The sequence below is a fragment of the Equus asinus genome, chromosome 7 (genome assembly GCF_041296235.1).
Source record: "Equus asinus isolate D_3611 breed Donkey chromosome 7, EquAss-T2T_v2, whole genome shotgun sequence".
NCBI lineage: Eukaryota > Metazoa > Chordata > Mammalia > Perissodactyla > Equidae > Equus > Equus asinus.
Window position 1 is genome coordinate 18,600,170 of NC_091796.1, and position 21,973 is coordinate 18,622,142.

Consider the following 21,973-nt stretch of genomic DNA (forward strand, 5'->3'; position numbering starts at 1 on the left):
TTTTATTTAAAAAAATCTGCCTTATCATTTCAAGTTGCACAAATCCATTTCGATTAGCCTCACTTAGTTCTAAACCATCAACCCTATAGAGACCCCCCAGCATTTATTAACTTTAAGGATCATTCTTACATCTTAAATTTTACATTCAAGATTTCTTCTGGTATTGTGAAGTTTTATGTAGAGATAATAATTTTCTTATTAACGTGTATTATAAAATTATACATTTATCTCTGCCTCCAGGCTTAGCCAAGAAAAGCAGCTGCAGCATTTATGAAAATCCTCTAAAAGACAGTATCTAATAAGGCCTATTTCCCACTACTGCCTCCATTTGTAAATCACACAGTATGGAAATTTCGTACAGATAACATAAGACTGCTGCTCAAAAGTCTCAGCCGACAAGAAGGAAAAGTAAACATAACCACTGGAAACATTATAGCAAAATGACAGGGTAAAAACACAACGTCTGAAATCCCAGCCGAAATAAATGTTTCAAAGTTTCAAAATTCAATGCAGCAAATAAATTAAAGACCCTTTGCTACAATGCACAGCTGGGGAATGAATTCAAGGCTTTTCAAGGACTGCCTCATGGCAGGGTGGTGTCAGGCTCTGTGATGCTGATTATCCAATGGACAAAGGCTCAGGAAAGATGAGATGACAGCAGAAAGGACATCAAAGCTAGTTACTAAAGTAAACACTTCCAAGTATGCCTTAAATTCATGTTGCTCTGTGTCTAATGCTATGCTGACCAAAAACTGATCGCTCACAGTTAACCTAATTACCTTCCTTGAAGAAAGACTTGTGCATTACACATACTTGGTTAAAAAGGAAAAATCTCAACATGAACACCAACCCGGTACTTCCACATAAGCTGCCTCATTTAAACCTCACCATAAACCTGTGAGGGGGACTTTTTTTTACCAGTAAGACAGCAGGCTCAGAGAGGGGGGTCTAACTCCCCCAGGACATGTCAGTAAACTACCAAGCCTGGCTCTGTGGGCCTCCAAAGCTGCCTCCTTCTCTCCATCAGGCCAGTGCTGCAAGGCACCAATGGAGTTACCATCTTCAAAATTTTCAGCAAGAATGTGAAATTCTCATTATACACACACGAGGTGATATGATAGTATACTAGTTATCACACCTAGACAGTGTCACGTACCTTCATGGGAAACAGTGTAACAGCACTGTTTCACATGCTAGTTGGGAGGGAGGAGTGAGACAATGCTTCGGCATTGTTATAGTTATGGGGACTACATGAAATCAACGAGGGCACTCTCCAAATGGTGAAGTGCCACAGAAACATGAGCCACCACTGCAGGTTCTACGTGCCTGTGTGTAAAAACCCACACTGGTGTCAACCCTGTGGACTGCCTATACTTTTCAAAACATCCCTGGGGGGTTGGCCCCCTGGCCGAGTGGTTAAGTTTCCGAGCTCCGCATTGGCGACCCAGGCTTTCCCCGGTTCGGATCCTGGGCGGGGACATGGCACCGCTCTTCAGGCCATGCTGAAGTGGCATCCCACATAGAACAACCAGAAGAATCTACAACTAGAATATACAACTACGTATTGAGGGGCTTTGGGGAGAATAAAAAAAAAAAAAGATTGGCAACAGATGTTAGCTCAGGTGCCAAACTTTAAAAAAAAAATCATCCCTGAAAACAGCTGAAATTTTGTTAAATGATACTGAAATATTCTCATATAAGACCACACTAAAAGAGATTACTACTATATCCAAGGGAAAAAAACTTTACAGAATCCATTCAGAAACCCAAGTCAATGAAAGGAATTTAGCGTGTTTCTTACCCCTTACAACGCTGTTGTTTTTTTAAATAAAGTAGTGGTTTACACATACAATATTCATAGAAGTATTTTTTTAGGATGAAAAAGAGACACCAACTAAAAATAATGTTGAAATTTTTCTATATAGTAAAATCACTTTCTCTGAAAGAGATTCAAACTAAAATCCACCCAAATAAAAATAGTTTTGGTATTCTTTTGTTCTTCAGTAAGATAAAATCTTAATTACAAAACATTACTACATTACACTACTTCTGTGAAGTGTTACGTCCATTGAGAGGGCACAGGGAAAAGTCTGGAGAACCTGGGACGGAACTAAAGAAGGAACGGTCCCTTAGGAATACATGTAGTGGTGTTAGAATACCTGGTTTTGCCCCCACAGGCCCTCCTCCCTCTGTTTATGTTACGAGCTCTGTGTCAGCAAGAAACTGAGACAGCCTCTGAAATTTTCCAAGTGCCTCGTGTAATGTTATATATACACAGTGGACCTTAAACACCTAACGACATTAATGGGATTAGAAAACTGGCTCCCGAAGCTTGTAAAACGCAGAGCCTCGCAGTTATTATGCATGAAATCTTGTTAAAGAGGACACAAAAGCTGATAAACAGGGGTCCAACATCCTCGGAATAACTCTAATGCAGTGAAGAAGCTCATAACCAAACCAAATAACTCAAAAACTAAGAAAATAACTAAAGCATTCATTAAATGACTGTAAATAATGCCACAAATTGAACCGACATTTTCTAAGAACTCTGAAATATTATAATTGATTTCCAACTGATGACTCCAAAAACCAATTCTACTTCACCGAGGGTGTCAGACCCAGTGGAATACTGATCATCACAAAGGGGTTCCCATGCATTTTTTTTCTAGGAATCTAGCTGGTTAACATTTTTTGGAGTCATGATGCATTTCAGATTTATTCACAACAGGCTGTCTGGGAGACAGAGAGAAAAGTACTCAACAAGTTAACCTTGCAATGAGACCTCAGGCATAGATTATGAAACCTGAGCACATTCGTAAAAGGAATCCTGAGTGGTTTTCTCAATCAAGAATGATTTCCTGACATCATTCAAAAACCAGACCACAACAGATTTTTAATTTTTGAATGTAAACTAATAATGAAATGCCTTTCTGACCGAAGCAGCAGATATTCGAAACGTCAAAAAACCTTGGTGGCAGCCAGACTGTAGACGCCCAAGCGAATGTTTTCCCTCAAGATAAATAAGGCCGTGGCAGCTGCTCCCTACACTTAACACCCCTGCCCGTATGAAACACGTACAAAGTGTTGAATGGAGCAGACAGTTTTGTTAAGGGACAAGTTTTGTTTTGTTTCTTAAGAAAAAATTTTTGCTTAAATAAAAACTCCAGCTTCTTACCAATAATTTATTATTATTTATGTATGTGTACAAAAATACAAATATGAAAATGAAAACTACTGTGCACTAGATAGAATTTATTTCAAGAAAAGTTCTTTATTCTAGAACTTAAATACCCAAATTTGAAGAAATTTGTTTTCCACAATGGTAGTCCTTGCAAGATACAACAGCCCCTATATGTAAAGTACGCAAAATTTTTAACATATTCTATTTGTTTTATAATTACATTAGAAACACCACGCCAAATAAGACTTAAATTATATAAACCCATTTGTCCTCAACATCTAACTGCAAAAGGACTTAAGTTTTTGGTAATATAATTGAATAGTTATCAAGACTTGAGGAAATGCATTTTGTTTCTTCATCTTCCTGTGGCAACTGGTCCAAATTCAACTGGAATTGTGTTGCCCAACAAAGCCTAGGACCACCGAGATGGTAGTTTTCTGGGGCGAAGGTGAGAAGCTACTATTAGACCAAAATTCTATTGCAAGTTCTACCACGGCATAAAAATGGTATTGGTTCAGACCAAGAAAACGCACTCAGATACTTCCTAATAAAACGGTTAGACATAATCAAAGCAAAGGGTTTATGGAAGGGAAAAGAAGAAGAAACAGTTACATAACATCAAGAAAAATATCACATCAGCCTTTAGTATCTGATTACACCTTCAAGATGGTAAAAACCAATGATGGAGCAGTGATCAAGTTTACTTGAACGGCCAAAAATATTTCTCAACACAAAGAAACAAAAGATGATACAATTCTATAGTAATACTCAGCCATCCACTTTGAAAAGTCACAATTCACAACTGAAACCCAAAAAGACCCCCCCCCCCCCGCCGGACATTTCACAATCATATCCTCAAACCAGTAATCACAGGAAATTCAGGGGAAAAAAATCCAATTCAAAATATAAAGAGCTTGTTCTTGAAAAAAGAACTCAATGGCTGGTGATTACCAGTAAAAGAAAGGTAACTGATGAAACTGTTCATCCCACCATAAACTATGAAAGCTGCAGAGTCATCATTTGCCTGGTGGAGTTGGCAGCTGTCTTTCTGTACTCCATTTCACTGAAAGGGAGAGAATAAGAACACAGGAGCAATAACGGCCAAAACCTGTTCTAGGGCATCTGTTTCCACAGCTGGAGACAGGGCACTTACCATTCTATATACAGCACCCTGGCTTAGACACTCAAGTGGGCAGTGTTAAGTTGCATGGCCATACAATCTGACCATTAACAAGTCCCAGTCAGTTTTGCCTAGCCTTGGCCCATAAGTCGATCTGCTTCAAAAACACATTTCTTATTGTTCCACAAATGTGACTACTCTTGTCAGTATTATTTAACAAGACAAAAAAACCCAAGACAATAAATTATATAACAAGGGCTGACCCGCTACAGAAAAAAGACCGTTAAGAAGAATTGGTCAAACTTTATGTGTATTCTTAATTAAGACACTAGACAAGATTTTGCAGTATTCACTCATCTTTAATCAGAACTGATTATTTTTAAAAGTGTTGTCACAGACTATATTTGCAAGCAGCTTTTAAACCCATTTCCAACATCAACATGTTGGAGCACTGGTAGATTCATTTAAAGTAATAAATTTTTAAAATTCCTTCATTCAGAAGCGGGGGGAGGAATGGGGGATGTTTGGATTTTCAAAACAGAGTTACTTGACTTCAACGACCTAAAGAAAAGATATTTTGTGAAAAACTAACTACTTTCATGGATCTCTACCAAGCACTGGACCACAAATCATAGTCTTAAAACTCGGCCAAACATTAAGTTACACTGCCCTGAAGCAAGGAAACTCCCAGAAGGGAGGAGGATGAAGTTTATTTTAATTACGCTGCAGAATAAACTTTCTGGGCTTGAATCAGTCCCTTCCCCTTCCGACCGGCCGTCACATGTAACGCACGCTGACTTACCGGGGCTCCGGCCACCGCAGAACCAGGGCTGGTGGCATTATTCTCCTCGGGATCCTGGAGAGCTTCTTCTGGCCCCCGAGTCACAAGAATTCTAAAATGCTGTTGCCCCGCGTTTTGATCTTGCCTGATCTTAAACGTGCAGCCCTGACCCTGTGGCGTCCTTTCCACGGAATTCGCCCTGTGGATTTCGGGAGCCACCCTGCGGCCCCGAGGCGGCGTCTCCGGGTGTCCCCGCTCTTCCGTGGGGCTCCCGCGCTCTGCTCGGGGCTGCGTGGGGTACGAGGTGCTCCTTTCCAGCCGGATACGGGGATACCTCACCAACCTGTCCCCCTTCGTGCCAGTGAAACCGAAGTTGAAATCACCGCCCAGCCCCGGCGCGCCTGGTTGCGGCTGCTGCAACTGGAAGACAAAACACCGCTTCCCGGAACTTCCAGAAGCATCTGGAACGTGCTGCAGGGACCAGCGCCGGGGCTCGGGCGCCGCAGGGCCGCTCTGGCCGTCGGCCCCGAAGGGCGTCAGCCTCACCTGGCGCACGTCGGCACTGGAGGCGCGGTGCTGGATGCGGAGCCCGGCGCCCTCGGGCCCCCGGCGGCCCTGCGGCTCGGCCTCCTCGCTGCCCTCGGCAGCCACGGGGCCCAGCGCTCGGCGGCCGCACGTGCCGTTGACCTGGGGGCCCGCCACCCTGGCTGCCCTCGGAGGCGAGCTCTCGGGGGCCTTGGGCTCCGGGGGCCCCGCATCGCCGTCCGGGCCCTCGGGTGGCGCGCACCCGTCGGGGGCCCCGTCGGCCGCCTTGCGCTGCAGCGAGATCTGCACCGACGAGCTGCGGGTGGGACGCGCGTCGACGGGGCTCAGGAGCTGCGGGATGAACATGGACGTGCTTCGCTTGAGCGCTCCCACGCCCTCCTGCAGGCCGCCGCCGCCGTCCTCCGCTCCGTTCTGGGCGAAGGGGTGAGGGCCGCTCCTCCGCGGGAGGGTGTGGAATGCCATGAAAAAGTCGTCTTCTCTCTCCTGGTCTAGGATCTCTGATTCGGGGGCTGTGTTGCTGCGCCCAGAGCCAAAATGAAACCGAAGCCGATGGGCCATGGTGCCCAGGGGGGCAGGGAGGGACAAGGCGAGCGGCAACAACAAGCCCGGCGCTGCCAGAAGTCAAAAACTAAAGACACAAACTCCAAGAAAAAGTGTCCCATCTGCCAAACCGTTAGCACTGCGGCACCAAGAGCGACAGATAGCAGAAATAACCCAAGTGGCAAGCGGCATTCCAGGCATGATTGGATAAGAGCAAAAAGCTCTCATCCACACTGTGACAGAGGGTAGGATGGCCAGAACCACATGACCGCGGTCTCCCCCTCCAATGCCAGCTTGTGGACTTAGTGGAGTTTTCCCCCCTCTCGCTCTCATTTTTTTTTTTTAAACAGCAAGAGCCTGAAACAGCACCTTCCCAGCTGCTGCTTTTCCATCAGACAGGAGTGGCCCCAGCAGGGAGCTCTCACAGCTGACTAAGGCAGCAAACACACTCCGAGCCACGCTGCTATAAATCTACACCGCATCACATTCACAGGACAGTGCCTTCCGAACAAAGCGGGGCACCCGGACTCTCTAACCAATACGAGAGGCCGGGCCTGGAACACACGGCACCACAGCGTCTCCCCGCCTCCCCACCGAACCGAATAATCACAAGTAAAAACGCCTGGTCTGCAGGAAAACCCTTTCACAAGCATCGGATGTTATGTTTCTCTGTTATTTATGATATCACCACCCTACCACGATGGAATGCAAACCAATAAAACGTACTATAAATACGATTACACGCCCCACAGAATTAGCGTCCCTTTAATGCTAAATAATTAGAGCATGATCTGCAAGGAACAAAATAGCTAAGTGGAAGGGGCACGACTTACAGCACAGCCAGCGAGCGGTCTGTCTCCTGCTAGTACAACATTTTTCATTTAAAAGATGCATGTATGAGACAGTCTTACGCATAATATGATTGTCAGACAGGGAAGTACCGGAGAAAAGGAACCCAGCTGGAGAAAACATTCCCGCCCATATGCCAGATAGGAGAAAAAATCACCACCACCATCCCCCCATAAAAAGGAAGGAAAATTGAAGAAGGGTGTGCATGTGGTTTTCGTAGGAAGTTAACTTAAATACCATACAGAAAAGAGGCTGCCCAGAGCTGCCTGTTTTCCAGTAAGAAGTCAGCAATATTACCGCCATTGCGATACCAACATGGAATCCTGCTATTTTTGTGACAGGCCCCTTTCTGGCCCTTCTTACCTAAGAAATAAAAGTAGAAGTCCACGTTCAAAAAACTGTCATCAGATTAGTAGTTAACTTGGATATATTCTGTGTGTTTTAAACTTACTATTTTCCATGATCCAGAAACATCAGTTATTTAACAAAGAGGTTTATTTAGGAGGGAGTAAAAAGTAGGAAGGGAAAATACCAAGCTGCAAACAGTGACCAAAAGTTTATTTTAAAATCTGCAAAGCATGACATTGTCAACAGCTCTGGAGTCGAGGGTGTGGAGGATTAACCCTGTGTTTACATACACCCAAACCTGTTTTCTAAAGGCATGTGTTTTAAATGCCAAAAATGATCTCTATGAGAGAAATGGAAGTTAGCTTGTTTAGAGCTGAAACTGCCCAAGTACCACTACAGTCACTATTGTCTTCACTGGATTAACAGCCAACAAAGAGAAAAACACTACTACCAGCATTCACTGCACAGTCACAATGGCCTGGGGCAAAGCGAAGTCTTTCTGTCATGAAACAGCTTTTCAGTGAAAGTCTGTATTCACACAGGATTTCTAAGAGCTCTGTGTTCAAAGCCCTTTTTTGGTTTAGAAGTATAGTTTAGGGCCCATGGCAAGGTCATCTCAACAACACTCATTGTTTTAGATAATAGAAATGGGAAACAAAATTTTTTTTTTTCAGTGAATTTCTCTTAATGGAAGAAAATGAAAGAATGAATGAAAACACCTCTGACAAGAGGCAGTTTTTCCTCAGACGTAAGCCTTTCTTCAGTGAAGAAGTATTAGTGTACTCAACCAAGGAGAGAATAAGAATTAGTCAGCAAATGCCTCTGTGCCTCCAGGGACTTCCAGTTACTCCAGTGAACACTGCCTAACTCAGTCTTCACTGCATGGGAGATGGAGGGCTACGAACTGTCTCCTCAGTGGAATCTCTCATTGAATTTAACAAGAAAGTAACTTCAGACACACAGCAAAAATGATTTCAATTTAGTTACTCAAAACTGCTAATTATCCCCCAAGGTATAAAATGTTGAGTTCCATGCAAAGCCACCAAGAAAGAACCCATATATTTTAATAAGAAAGAGATCGGGATGGTAGGCCAGAATCTGTTGGCTTTCTGATTTGCAGAATACCAAGCACAGGAGATGAAACACACTCCCAGATTCTACAATTGCGGGGGGGGGGGGGGGGGGCCTGGCCATTTGCCACCACTGGCCTGAGACTTAGGAGACCAGAAGGTTCCACCCTGGAGCTTCCACTGACTCGTGTGTTTAAATTATGTAAGGGATCTAGACTTCAATTCTCTCGTTTGCAGAGACGAGGAGTGAAATGGGTTGTCTTATAAGGCTCCTCCAGATCAAATATTCTATTAAACTCAAGCTATTCAAAAACTCAAGAGTTTCAGTTGAATTTTGCAGAATGGTTCATAATAACATTCCGTTTAACAAAATAATAGACATAAGTTACAGGGCAAGCAAATCTGAGTACAACTGACTTACTGAGTTATAATACCACTTCTGAGAGTGCCTTGAAAGCTTACACGTAATATTCCTTGCCATAGTCAGAACACTTGGTTGATGGGTACTTGATATATACTTTCTAGTTAGTTAAATCTGGCAAAATGCTTTAAGCCAGATTTGCTTCTGAAATTTCATTTCTAAAAGATATCTAACATATATCAGTTATGTGTATATATAAAAAATATACTTTATAGAGAGAGAGATATATCTATAGCTCTACCTATCTATCAATCTATACAGAAAATGTTAGTTTGTATCAGTTTTACGCCTCAGTAACATCTTTGGTTCTTTAAAGATACTTCCATGAATTTCCCTTGAGAAAATAACACTTTTAAATACAGCTTAATTTTACCTGCTAAATTTAGATTCACTTTTTGCTAGATATTGTTAATTAGATTTTTGTTTTCCCAAAGAGAATTGCCATAGATTCATTACTGCATATGTCACAATAGTGTAGTCTGGCTGATATTTAAAAACCCTGAATGGTTGTTTTCCTGTGTGAGGGCCTCTTTACAGACTTCCTTCTGTTCTGTATTCCCTACAGAGGAGCGTAAATATATGGTTTGTATAGCACCAGCATGACTTTCACTAACATTAACTATGATAAAAACATACATCTACACAAATAAATTTTGCCCTAGCCATACAAAAATAATTGTTAGAACTTTGAACATTAAACTAGCAATGGGACAAAAATAAGTCTTTTTGAGCCGCATATATACTTTCAGAAGTACAACATAAATAGAGAGTTTTAAAGATGCTGCTCTAAAAATTCAGTTTTTAAAAAATGAAGCAATAATTGAAAATTGGGACCACTTACCAATCTGTTTTCATCAAATACTTCAAATAGGAGTCTGTGATTAGATGGGTTTACCTATAAGGAACAAATAGTATTTCAAAAAGGGGCAGAAATAATTCAAAGGATGAAATAAGAGACAGAAATAGCAATAACACACCCAAATCAATTGTGTAATATGAACAATTAACCTACTCTTCTGGAAATCCTATATCTACTAAATCAAGTTTTCTATTTTGGTTTCTATATTATTCTACACCTAACATTTAGGCATATCAGAAGAAGAAAATGCTTTTAGCTGGTTTTCTAACCTCAGGAAGTATAATTCGAAATAGTTTTAAAGAGTTTCTAAATCTCCTCTACAAAAGGCACCCTCATACTTGTAAACCAAGGCCACCTCCTCACAAGGGTCTACGCTTGAGGAAATCTCTTGGGCCTAGTCATACTAGCAATGACAAAAATAATGAAGAAAATAGTACAAGTAGCTTTTTACTATTGTGTGCTTATTTTTTAGGAAATATCTCCTTATTAAGTATCAAGACACATGATCTCATTTAATCCTCGCAGCAACCCTATGATTTTTAACTGTCACCCCAATTTTACAAAGGAGGAGCTGGTTCCCGAGGGTGAAGTAACTTGCCCAAGAGCCCACAGCTAGTATGCAGAGCAAATAGGACCCCAACCAGGCCCGGCCTGCTTGTCTCCAACAGCCCACGCTCTGAACCATTACTGATACAAAGAAATGAAAGCTGTCTCCACTTCAAGCAACTGTGGGGTCAATGTCAGAGCTACTGGGCTTTCAATGTCTTTTTGTTTTTTTCTGTCTCTACCAAAACCTCACCAAAATAGCAGGAATCATCATTCGGACTCCAGTATCCTTTAGTTAAGTACCAACCATGTGTGAGACATGGTGGTGGGGTGTTCTTGTTTATGTCATCGCATGTAAATCCTGGAAACAGCCACAGCCCTATCAAGTGAGGACTTCCCTCTCCTACCTGAGAGATAAGGAACCCACAGAGAATGCAAGATCTCAGGTGGCTTTTCCAGGGTCACAAAGGCTGTAAGTGGTAGAGCCAGATGTGACCCAGGTCTACTGTCATCAAGTCTTGGCTGCTTCACAATGGAAAGTAGAATGAAATAACGTTTGACGGTACAGCCCAGAGCACCACTTGTGCTTCTGGCGCCTTTGCCTGCCCTCAGCCTAATGATGGAGCAAGCAGATGGACGGGGGGTTTAGCGTCTGTCTGTAACCTCTATGAAGGGTTGTGCTGCTGACCAACGCATCCACGGGCTGTGGCAGGAGCTCACACGCAGTAGGCACTCAAGAAAGACTTGTGGTATAAATAAACAAAACCTTTTTTTAAAAAAAGTCAAGAAAAATAAAGTTTACATATGTCGATAGCCAAGATAAATTGAAAAAAATTTTGGATGTACTAAAATTGACATAAATGCGGCCAAGGTGTTAAACTGAAAGATGTCTAAGTAATCTGGATTTTTACAAGTGGAAAGCTCTATCTGAGAGTTAACTCAGGGCCAATAACATCTGTCTGTCCCCATTAGCTTTTCAGTCCTTCATGAAGTAATTTAGAATACATCTGGTAGAGACTACACATAGAATCTCACCAAGTATTAAAATATCAATGCCATATTTCAGCTCTGAACACAATAGAAAGCAGATGTGCTATACAGTGATCTCAGTATGGAACATACAAAATCCCATTGAAAGGAAGAAATCAGAACCAGTTATAATGGGGCTAATGGTAATATCGTTCTCTGGAAATCGACACTAACCGGATCTCACCTAGAGCATTTCTGGAGATAAAGTAGTTCTTAATATCACCGCTATACAGTTATAACATATTCATTTTGAAGAGAAAAAAACCCTTTCTTTCCATTAAATAGCAGACTAGTTTATTATTTCCAAAATTTCAGTATAAAAAAGCCCAGCAACAACCACAAAACCTCACCAAACAGTAAGCTCTGTGAATTCAGAGAATTCAGTCATTTCTACACATAGCTATTCTAGATAGTAAACAGAAAAGGCTGAGAAATTTTACCTAATTCAGTGATATTTAAACTCCAGAAGTCACGTTATGCTACACACATACACTCACACTAAATATCTGAATTACAAAGATTTTCCTTCCTAAATGGAACATCATTGGTAATTTTTAGGCTTCTTTTTAATCACGTCGCCTCTATTGTTTTATTTTATCTCTAAAATAATTTATACCCCATGTCTCATAGACTTAATTAAGCTATCATTTTAATAACATTTCTTTGAGTAGAAAAGCTAAAATATGGTATTTGGATAACTTTTCTTACTTCCCTAAAACATTATTTTCTTACTAGTTATAATCTTTGAAAATTTGGGACACATTAGGAGGCTACCCAACCATTTCTCAAACTAAAAGGAATTTCACAATAAAAATCTGCCAGCTTTTGCTCACCAGGAATCTATCATGATAACATATCAATCTACTTATCAACAACAATTATTACCAAAAAATGAAAAACTTACTCTAAAATAAAATTCTTCATTCCATTTTGGGTTCAGCGTCTGGAAGAGAAATTGTAAAATCATTTACCGTCACTGATGCTACTAGTACAAGCAGTCCACATATTTGCTTAAACATTTTTCTTGATTAAAAAAATTGCTAAGACATATTCAAAATGGCAATAAAGGAAGCATTTAGTCAATTACTGGAGACAATTCTGTAAACCAAACTAGATGGGAAAGGGATCTATCTATGAAACAGATGATTCATACAGAAGAAACCATAAATTGCATGCTATCAACCACAAGAAAAAACGCCAGGAATCTACAAAAAGCCATCGGCATGAAAACATAAAAGATATTCTTCAAAAAATTAACTTTGATATGATTATTCTATCATGAAGGAAACGAACTTTGCTCACTTCCCCCAACCTGCCACCAATCTGCTTTGGAGAGCAATGAAGCAGGTGGCAGAAGGGTGAAAGTGTTCACTATTCACCTAAATAGTGAAAGCTGAAGAATAGTTTATCAAGAACAATACTGATGATCAGATTTTATAACAAAAACCTGCTAGTTACAAACCAAAAGTGAATTCTTTTTTTCCAAAATAACCAGGTTTAAAAGTATTCCTCTACTTATCCTTCAGTCCTTTTCTCTATCCATTCATTCATCCATCTCCCTATCAACCTATTTAAATATATCGCCCAAGGACACGGAAAGGATACTTTTGTTCTCAGCATGGGCTGCCAAACATCCTTTGAAACTAAGATGAAACAGATACTATGAAAGGATACATATGCACATATGTTCGTGCATTTGCACTTGCATAATACGCAAATAAACATCTCTTAAAAATTATACATAAAAATTTGAGACTGAAAAATCACAGCCTCACCAATGGCTACAGATATTATTTTAGTCAGACTGATATTTGCCTTTATCAATCTATGTCCTTTAACATACTAGTGCAGGAAGAAGCAAAGAAAAAATATTAACACAATGCCCCACAAAAACAAAAAACACAGAATTCGTACAACATTGAACTGGCATTTTAGAAAAAATTAGCACTTTCCCACCCACGACTCAACAGTGAATCCAATCCTAAATAACAGGGGTTCATAGGTTCAGCTTTGAATGGAGCCAAGGATGGTAAGGAGAGAGAGAGAGGAGGCAGGAAGGGAGAGGGGTGGCGGGCAGCCAAGGAGAGGTGGGGCAGGCCCAGGCCTGCCAGGGGCTGCAGCTCCTGGAGACCAGCTTCAGAGGACCGCAGAGGGGAAGAGGCAAATGACAGGCAAGGGAAGAAAACAATAACACAACAACGTGAGACCACAAAACGCACAAAGGACCAGGCACCTGGCCAAGAAGAGAGGAGGATGAAAGCAGTACTTAAAACCCGAGAGCAGCACAGAAATACTAACCAGGAGCCTGGCTGCCGTGCGCGGCAGAGCAGCCCCAGCCGCGGAGCTACACCCTCTACCGTGGAGAGGAGGAGGGGGGAGGAGGCCCTGCCCATGCAGGAGAAAACATTTCAGGATCCCCAATCGCCGGCTTTGGTGGCTTTGGGTCGCTGCTCCCGCTGCGTTCCGCAGGCGGCCGGTCCTCGGCTGGCTTTGCTGCCAGGCGGGCCCCCCACTCCACTGATAACAACCAGGGACGGCGCCTACACTGCGAACAATGGCCTCCGTCCTTCGCAGGAATCCTCCCCACTAATCCAAACACAGGCTCCTGTTTGCAAAACAGATTTTTAACGGCAGTCCGAATGCCAGGTGGAGGACACGCTACAATTGCCGTTCCTTACACAAAATGCCCTGGTCAGAGAGACCAGGCGTCTGCACAATAGCAGGAGAACTACCATTTTTCAAAAGCCATCACCACACTCTCCAGGAAATGCTTATCACTCAAAGTGTGAGACTATCTAACCCCCTCAAGGTCGGGGAGGAAAAATAACAGTAATCCATAAATAACACTGAAGCACAGATAAAAACAGTACTTTTGATAGAAAACATGCCATCTTCAATAAATGCCCCAAATATGAAGTAAATATTTTATGTAAAAAATGGAGACATGAATTAAGATATTATAATCATGGAAACAAATCTTTACTGAAAATATCTATGTAAAACGTAGAAGAGTAAAACATACAGACACACAAACATATAGTTTTATTAATATATTTTGTTTTCATGTAGTTAAGCAACTATTTTGCTCCCTTTGGTAATACTTGTTTCATGTTAAACCATTCTTTTTGTGCCTACCAATTCCACAAGCCACTCCATGTCATTAAATGTATTTTAAATTATTTCAGATTTCTTTATAAAAAATAACCAGCCAACAAGAACAAATCCTTATTTTGCTATATTCTTTGCAGGGGAAAAAAAATCTTATTTGTAATAATACTTACTTTAAGAATACTTTTTTACAATCATTCAACTAAAAGCCAGAACCGATATCTTGGGTTAACACTAAAAAGTTTGGTCTACGTTGACTTTATAGATTTAATCCTGGGAGATGCTTAAAATAAAAATATTGCCATCTTAAACTTAAAATATAAACTTCTACAGAGCCAAAATATGTAATTTAATTGGATTAAATTATGACAAATCAAGTTTAATAAGGATGGACACTTACCTTTTTAATTGTTTTTGTCTGCACCAAAGCAAGTTCTCTATTCTCATCTGCTACGTACAATGAAAGTTTCACATACGGATCACTGTAAGAAAAAATTTCAGACTGAATAAGATTGGATTATACTTTTCATTTAAAAAACATAACAAAGTAGCCAAAGCTAAATGAAAATGCAAATATCAGTTAACACTCCAGCTCATGTATATTCCACAAACTAAGCAGTAACATTTTCTATAGGCCTACTAAACTAAGTATACTGAGATAAATTTCTAGCAACCAGATTGAATGACATTTATTTAAAAGCAAAAATATCATGAAACCTGTACCTTAACTTTAAAGATAATCTTCCCTAAAATTAATTCAAAGGGATTAATCTGTCATAGTTTTTTTTCCTAAATACAATCAGATTCTGAAAAGATCACAAGAAAGATCATTAAAAAGCATACAAAATATGTTCAGACTAGCAAAATCTAGCTGGAAAATTTAGTTTTCATCTTATTTATATTCTGATTTCAACTATGTAGGTAAAAATTACTTTTCTTTTAGTGGCAGTAACACATAGTTCATCTAAACCAAAGACCATCATCTTACAGATTATAACAAAAACAAAAATGAAAAATTAAAGCCCAGGAAATCAAGAGAGATTTGCCCAAAGTTACAGATTTCAGTAAGGTCTAGATTAAACTTCAGGTTTCTTGACTACCAGTCCTAGAGTTCCTATTATTTCCTTGGGAAACTAAAATCTTTTAGCAAGAAGTGTACTGAAAGGATTACTTAACGTAGACTATCTACTAAGACTTTGGTAAATCCACTCACATGTTCTGGTGTTCCTAACCTTAGGATAGCTCAAATCCAGTCAACCTAATAACTGTATAAGAATTTGGGATCCAGGTTCTTCCATTTCACATTTGAGATTCTGAAAATCACAGAAAGGACACTCACGTATTCAAATCCCCAAATTTTCACTCATCTAATTATCTATAGCTGACGATTTATTTCTATCCAATTTGAGCATTATCCTTTAGTGGCTTTACCATGACTGTTACCCTTATTTTGCAACTTCCAGGATATTTCCAAAGATTACAGGGTATCATATAATGCTTAAGACTATACTGATTTTTATTTAGTATCTCAATAAATCTGCCATGAAATCTTTTAAGGAAAGAGAAAGGTATGATAAAATTAAAAACTTGGTAGTAACTGGACTATACTCAATACCCAAAAAACAGAAGTCAAAGGTCAATGAAAAATATTGTTGGTATAGAGATAGATATATATATATAGTATTTACTACCCATAAAATGCATCTTAATGGAAGCTACAATATATCTCCTTAAAAAAGAGAAAAACAGCAACAGAATTTGCTCAGTTATATTCTGAGTAAATATTTTAATTTTAACATTCTGGTTTAGAAGAAGGTATTAATTAATACTTTGCCTCTTATCCATAAACTACAGATGTTCTTTGATTAAGCAATATCTAACCAGATAGACCTACTTCTTATCTGGACAGCCTCAGCCTCAGAATAAAGATATCAAGAGCCAGAACCTAACCTAGGTCTAAAGACCACAAGAGCACCTTCCTCCTCAGAGCCCCGGTGTGGGTGATGAATCAGGAGTCAGTTTCTAGGTCAGTGGTTCTCACCATTTAGCATATCAGAATTGCCTGGGGGTGGGTGGGGATAGTTAAAACAGATTGCTGGCCCCCAGCCCCCAAAACCCCCAAAGATCTAGCAGGACTGAGGTAGGACCCTAGAATTTGCATCTCTAACAAATTCCCAGAGATGCTGGTGCTCTCAATCCAGGAACTACACTCTGAGAACCACTGTTCTAGACGCTATTTGAAAAGAGTATTTTTTAGCTATAGAAACTTTCTATTTCCAGCCACCAAGCTGTTGCTAAAAAAAGCTCAAGGCCTGATATCTCTGTTATCTCAAGACCAGGCTCCCAGTATGCCATGGAGGTGCATGCACGGACGCGCACACACACAATCTCACATTATAGAACGCCATAAACTCTGCTGACTGTCATCTCGTTTTCATGTCCCTCAGCTATCATGATTGCTGCCTATTATAAAACTGCAATAAAGAGGTAAGCACTCACTTTAACAGAACATGCAGAGTCTTCTACTAATCATTTATTTACCTTGGTTTGTATCCCCTGAATAGTTCATAGTAAGTGACACACACAGTTGGGGGTCAAGAGTGGGGTCTCAGTCTGGGACAGCGTCTCCCAGCTGTAACAAGGCAGGCATGTCTGGGCACGTCTGGAGTGCTCATCCAGGTAGAGGTGGGTACTAGGGTGTCTACATGAAAGATCAATCAAGAAACTTTGGGAAGAGAATTCAGTGCGAAGAGAGAACCAAAGGCCAAGGTGTGGGAGTCGGTGAAAGGACAGTAGGGTGCAAGTTCAAGGGGGTGGAGGAGGGGAGCCCAGATTGGTCTCAAGTTCTTCCTCCCTTCCCGATGGTACAGCAGCACCATTCACATCAACGAATGTTTACTGAGCACCAACCACATTCCCAAGGACCCTGTTAGGGAGCAGACACGAGTGCTAGCGAGCTGGGGAAAGGAGAGGGCAACAAAAAAGGGATGAAATCAAGAAAGGTCATAAATGGACATTTATCAATGGCCCAACTTAGCCCACCTGAGTGAGGATGATGGCATTTTCCCATTTCAGCCAGGTGAATGCTGGAGGACAACGCTGAGATATAGGCAAGGGCACTGAGCATCAGAAAATGAGCAGGAAGGTGCCAGGGCAGCCTAAACAGTGATCAATACTACCTCAACTATTAGCAACTGGCACCAGCACCACCATTACCGTCACCATTACCACAAGCCTGGCACCCAGCCCCCATTAAAGTACCCAGTCCTCACCTGGCACACCCGAGATACTGGAACCGAGTATCTCATTGATCCTCACCTCAAACTTATGAAGTTGGCACATTTTTCAGATGAGAAAATCAGACAGAGAAATCAAGGAGCTTGCCCAAGGTTAAACTTACAAGTAGGGGAGACGGGAAATGACAGAGGCAGGCTTGCTTGCTCCAGAATCTGCCTCTCCGAGTGCCTGCGATACGGCCTTGCTACAATATGCTACCGCTGACCACCAACAGAGCTGGCGAGAAGAAATGTCTAGGAGTTCCTAAAATTCTGCCAAGTTGGACAGCATTTTGTACCGTGACTGCTATTATGACCTAATTTTGTCTTTGCCGTTGTAGCAGAGTCTGGAGGAGGAACAAGACACCCAGGCTAAGTGTCTACCTTTGAGGAAGATCTTATCCTTTTCTCAACATTCCAGTTAATTAGCCATATGACGTCGGACAAGTCACTTTAATATGCTGAACCCCAGTTTTCGTACATCCAAAATAAAGGAGTTGAACCAAATCACTTTTTTCAAAATGCAGACTCTACAGAGCCTTAGTCCTCGTAACTCTCTCAGGATAACTACAGGATAACACCTTAATCTGTTTTATGTATCTGGTTTCTATGTTAGAACTTCTTTGGACAGAGTTCTGTAACAAAGTTTTAAAGTCATCAGACTGGATGATCCCTTTTAGTAAGAATATTCTGAAGCTCAGAAAATTCAAACTCACTTCTCATCATTCATAATACTAGCCCAGCTCCTCCTTAGTAAACACAGACTGACTTCCTAAAGAGACTCTTTAAGAGGAAGAGGGAATAAGACCCTAAACTCCACCCTGAGGTTTTCTCCATCAGAGTATAAAGGGTGCAGCCCACAGTTTTGAGTATGAAAACCACTCTTGAGCATCACGGGGCTGACATTTTCCTATACATGTCACCAGCTTCTAACCAACTTACCTACCAGCTATCAAAAATAAATCACCTAAGCAACAACCAAAACAAAAGGGATGTGTGTGATGCTTGCCTGGGGCAAGGCTGAGGAATGCCAAAGCTCACCACTAAGCTTCTTCTCAAACCCTCGTGTGTTGTTTTAGCCCCTGACAGTCTTCACTTCTGACCACGACGCTCTGCTGGAGTGGTGAAAGGAAGAATTCAGTTGCCAGAGACTTTGTTCACACTGACTCCATATGAGCCCTCTGATAAAGACAGCAGTTCTGGAAGAAGCTTCTGCCCTCTGAAGCTCTACCTCTCCGGTCCTCAACACATTCCAGACCTTTGCTGTAAAAGGTTAGCTGAGTCCTGAGGTCAAAGGTTAGCTATGTTTAAGATTTACCAATGCCCCCCGCCCCTCCAGACCACCAGAAAGTTTAGGAAAGATACACAAGCAGCTCATCAGCAGCTCCTGCCATGGGAGTAGACACAGGGTAAACAGCTGCAGGCTAGAGATTTCTGGTTTTCATGTGACTCCCTTATACACTGTTGAAGATTCTTTTGTTGTTGTCAACCGTTAATACATAATATTTTTATAACAACGCACAACAGAACAGGCGGGGCACGGAGGGATGCAGGCAAGAAGACCATCCCTCCTTCCTCTGCCGGCGCTTCTCATTCGATGCCCCTGACCGTTTCCACTGGAGTCTCAAACCTCAGCTTCACCAACCCTCTGAGTGACTTTCAGGCACTTAACCACTCACCTTCAGACAGTTTATGAATGAGCTGGGAATGACAACTCCTAACTCAGAGGGCAAACCACAAGGATCAGAGAAAATTACGTATTAATATCAGTACCCAGTTCAGCACCAAACACACAGTACAAGGGCCCTATAAATGACAGCCGCTGTAATTGTGATTCTGTTCTTTCCTCTCTTGTGAGACTTTTGAGGTTCTCTGTTGCTCCTTTTGACCCCCGACCTCTGCTGTGACTGCTGATCTGATTTGACACCGATTACTTCATATTACAAACTGGGTGTAGGCCAAACACAGCACACTAAGTATTCTATGCTTCCTCATGATTCATACTGTGTGGAAGCCCCACGGGGATCTGGTGGAGATGATCAAACTGCTAATCTTATTTATAGCAAAGCTCACCAGAATTCACTGTTGGAAACTAGTTCCTGTCCTGGTGGCTGTGTTCAGTACAACTCAGGGCTAGCATTAGCATTACTCTCTGAGAAGCTCCATGCTTTGTGGATTACAAGAAAAATTCTGTTTTGCAAACCTTTTGTTTTCTCTGCATAGTGAAGCTGTTTAGGTATCACACCTTTCTTTTCAGACTTTAAAAGGAGACAACAAACTGATATTAGGATTCAAACATTCTACTTATTGAGTGCCTACTATATTCCAGGCAAGGAGACAATCACCAGAAATAGAAGACCCTGTGCCTGCCCCATGTGAATGGGGCACAGAGAAGCAAAGCAAGGACTGTGACACAGTGTATGCCAAGCACCCTAGAATACAACACTCCACAGCAGCAGCAGTTCCTGACCTCGTGCACGCCAGAGTCACCTGTAATCGGGTGCCTGGCCCCACCCCAGGCCTGCTAGATCAGAATCTCTAGGGTTAGGACCTGGGAATCTGCATTTATCAAACATCTCAGGTGGTTTCTATGCACTGGTCCATCTGGGCACCCCAGCCAGAGAGGAATCTGTGAGGCCAAGAAGGTGAGAGTTCTCCAGACAGAGGGAAGAGCATAAGCAAAGGTCCAGCGACAGGGTGTCTGGCATAGCTGCAGCCTGTGGGGTTTGGGGAGAAAAGGCAGCTGGAGAAGAAGCCTGGCTCAAATCACAAGGAGCCCTATGTGCAACTACAGAGCTGGCTGTCATTGCTGGAGCTCAATCCTGTCTCTCCCTATTTGTAGCTGTTTGACTTTGGAAAACTCATATAGTGCCTTTGTGCCTCAGTTTCACCATCTATGTGATGGGGATAATAGCACTACTTCCTTTTATAAGGCAGGCTGTTAGGAAGACTGAAATTACAATAATGCCTGACACATAGTAAGTACTCAATAAATGTTAGCTGCCACTGCCACCGCTACCATCATCATCATCATCAGATTATCTCAATAGGGAAGATTCTGGATCAGATTCACAGCAAGGAGATGAACCAGCAGGCAAGGAGACCAGCTGGAAGGCTTCTGCACCAAAGAGTGAGAAAAGTCTAAACACAGAGGTAGCAAGGATCAAAAAGAAAGGACTGGGAGCATGCCCAAAGGTGTACTCGAAAGAACTGGGTGGCGAACTGAATGTCGTGAGGAGGTTAGAAGAGGGGCATCCATGCCAACCTGCAACTCTCAGGCCTGGATGACTGCAGTCTCAAGCTACAAAATGGTATTGGGGCTTCAATCCCTTACTGGAGCAGCAATGTCACCCACAGAAGAGCAGGATGCACCCACTGACAAGGAAGCTCTTACCATTCCGAGAGAAGACCATGAATTCCAAGGCACTGCTAGGGTCTTGCCTTTATAACCAAGGTCCTTTTACAGGGCTCTCTTGATGTTTTAGGTCATTACACAGGAGGCCCTGGAATCTTTTGCTCCATGTCCATGATGAGGCATTTGTATGTAAGTCTACAAAGGCATATCAAATGCTAATGGTCTGCCATTAGAGAATCCTAATGATTTAATGTTATTTAAACTAGAAGTCTGAAAGCTAGAATTGGCCTCCAAATTGACATGTCTAGATTGGACAAACCATAAAATGCATCCTGAAGGATCTTTAGGTTCCTCCCTATTTTTTACTCAGTATACAATGTCCAGAAGAAAAACTACCTGGGAGATTCGAGCTGTTCACTCACAAACAAGCCATCTCACCTGCACACAAAAGATTACTTTTGAGGGAAAAAAAAATAGAAGAGTGACATCACCCTATCTTGAACACATGACACAAACCAGAAACTCTGCTAGAAGCCAACAGCTACAAGACAGATCCTACTAACTGGAGAGAAATCTTAAAAGAGTCTAACAGATGCCAAGATGGTCAAGAAAAAAATCCACAAATACCTGCTCTCTTATGAGATCTCACCAAGAAACCTTGGTCAAAAATCCATCCTGACTTTGCAAAACTGCTGAGAGAAGAGCTTTACTGTTCTTGTTTCATTCATTCTCAACACGGAACCCAGTGCTGAAGATCCTGGTTCCTCAAGCCTGCATTGATCTCAAGTAGGTTTAAGGAATTCAGAGATGCTTCTCATTCCACCTTCATCATCGTGAAGCAGAAACGGTGCAGACGAGATCATTTCTCAGGCAGAGGTGAAAATAAGACTTGCTAGGTTTGCCCATTGCTCAACCTCCTGCACACACTGAACAAGAACAGTTAGT

General features: G+C 41.7%; 1 protein-coding gene across 23 annotated transcripts in view; it reads right to left on the reverse strand.

Moving 5' to 3' along the window:
- The window catches only part of NEDD4L (NEDD4 like E3 ubiquitin protein ligase), a 340,623-nt gene that overhangs the window by 138,149 nt on the left and 180,501 nt on the right, over positions 1–21,973 (reverse strand). For 10 of the 23 annotated variants that reach the window (XM_070512958.1, XM_070512957.1, XM_070512956.1 and 7 more), the window contains exon 1: positions 5,104–6,321. In XM_070512958.1, coding sequence (XP_070369059.1) covers positions 5,104–6,186 — 1,083 coding nt within the window. In that variant the 5' untranslated portion in view covers positions 6,187–6,321. Of the gene's footprint in view, positions 1–5,103; positions 6,322–7,001; positions 7,021–9,697; positions 9,752–12,194; positions 12,234–13,588; positions 14,078–14,798; positions 14,881–21,973 lie in introns of those variants that run through there. The other 13 variants (XM_070512961.1, XM_070512959.1, XM_014859035.3 and 10 more) reach the window with 5 other exon arrangements.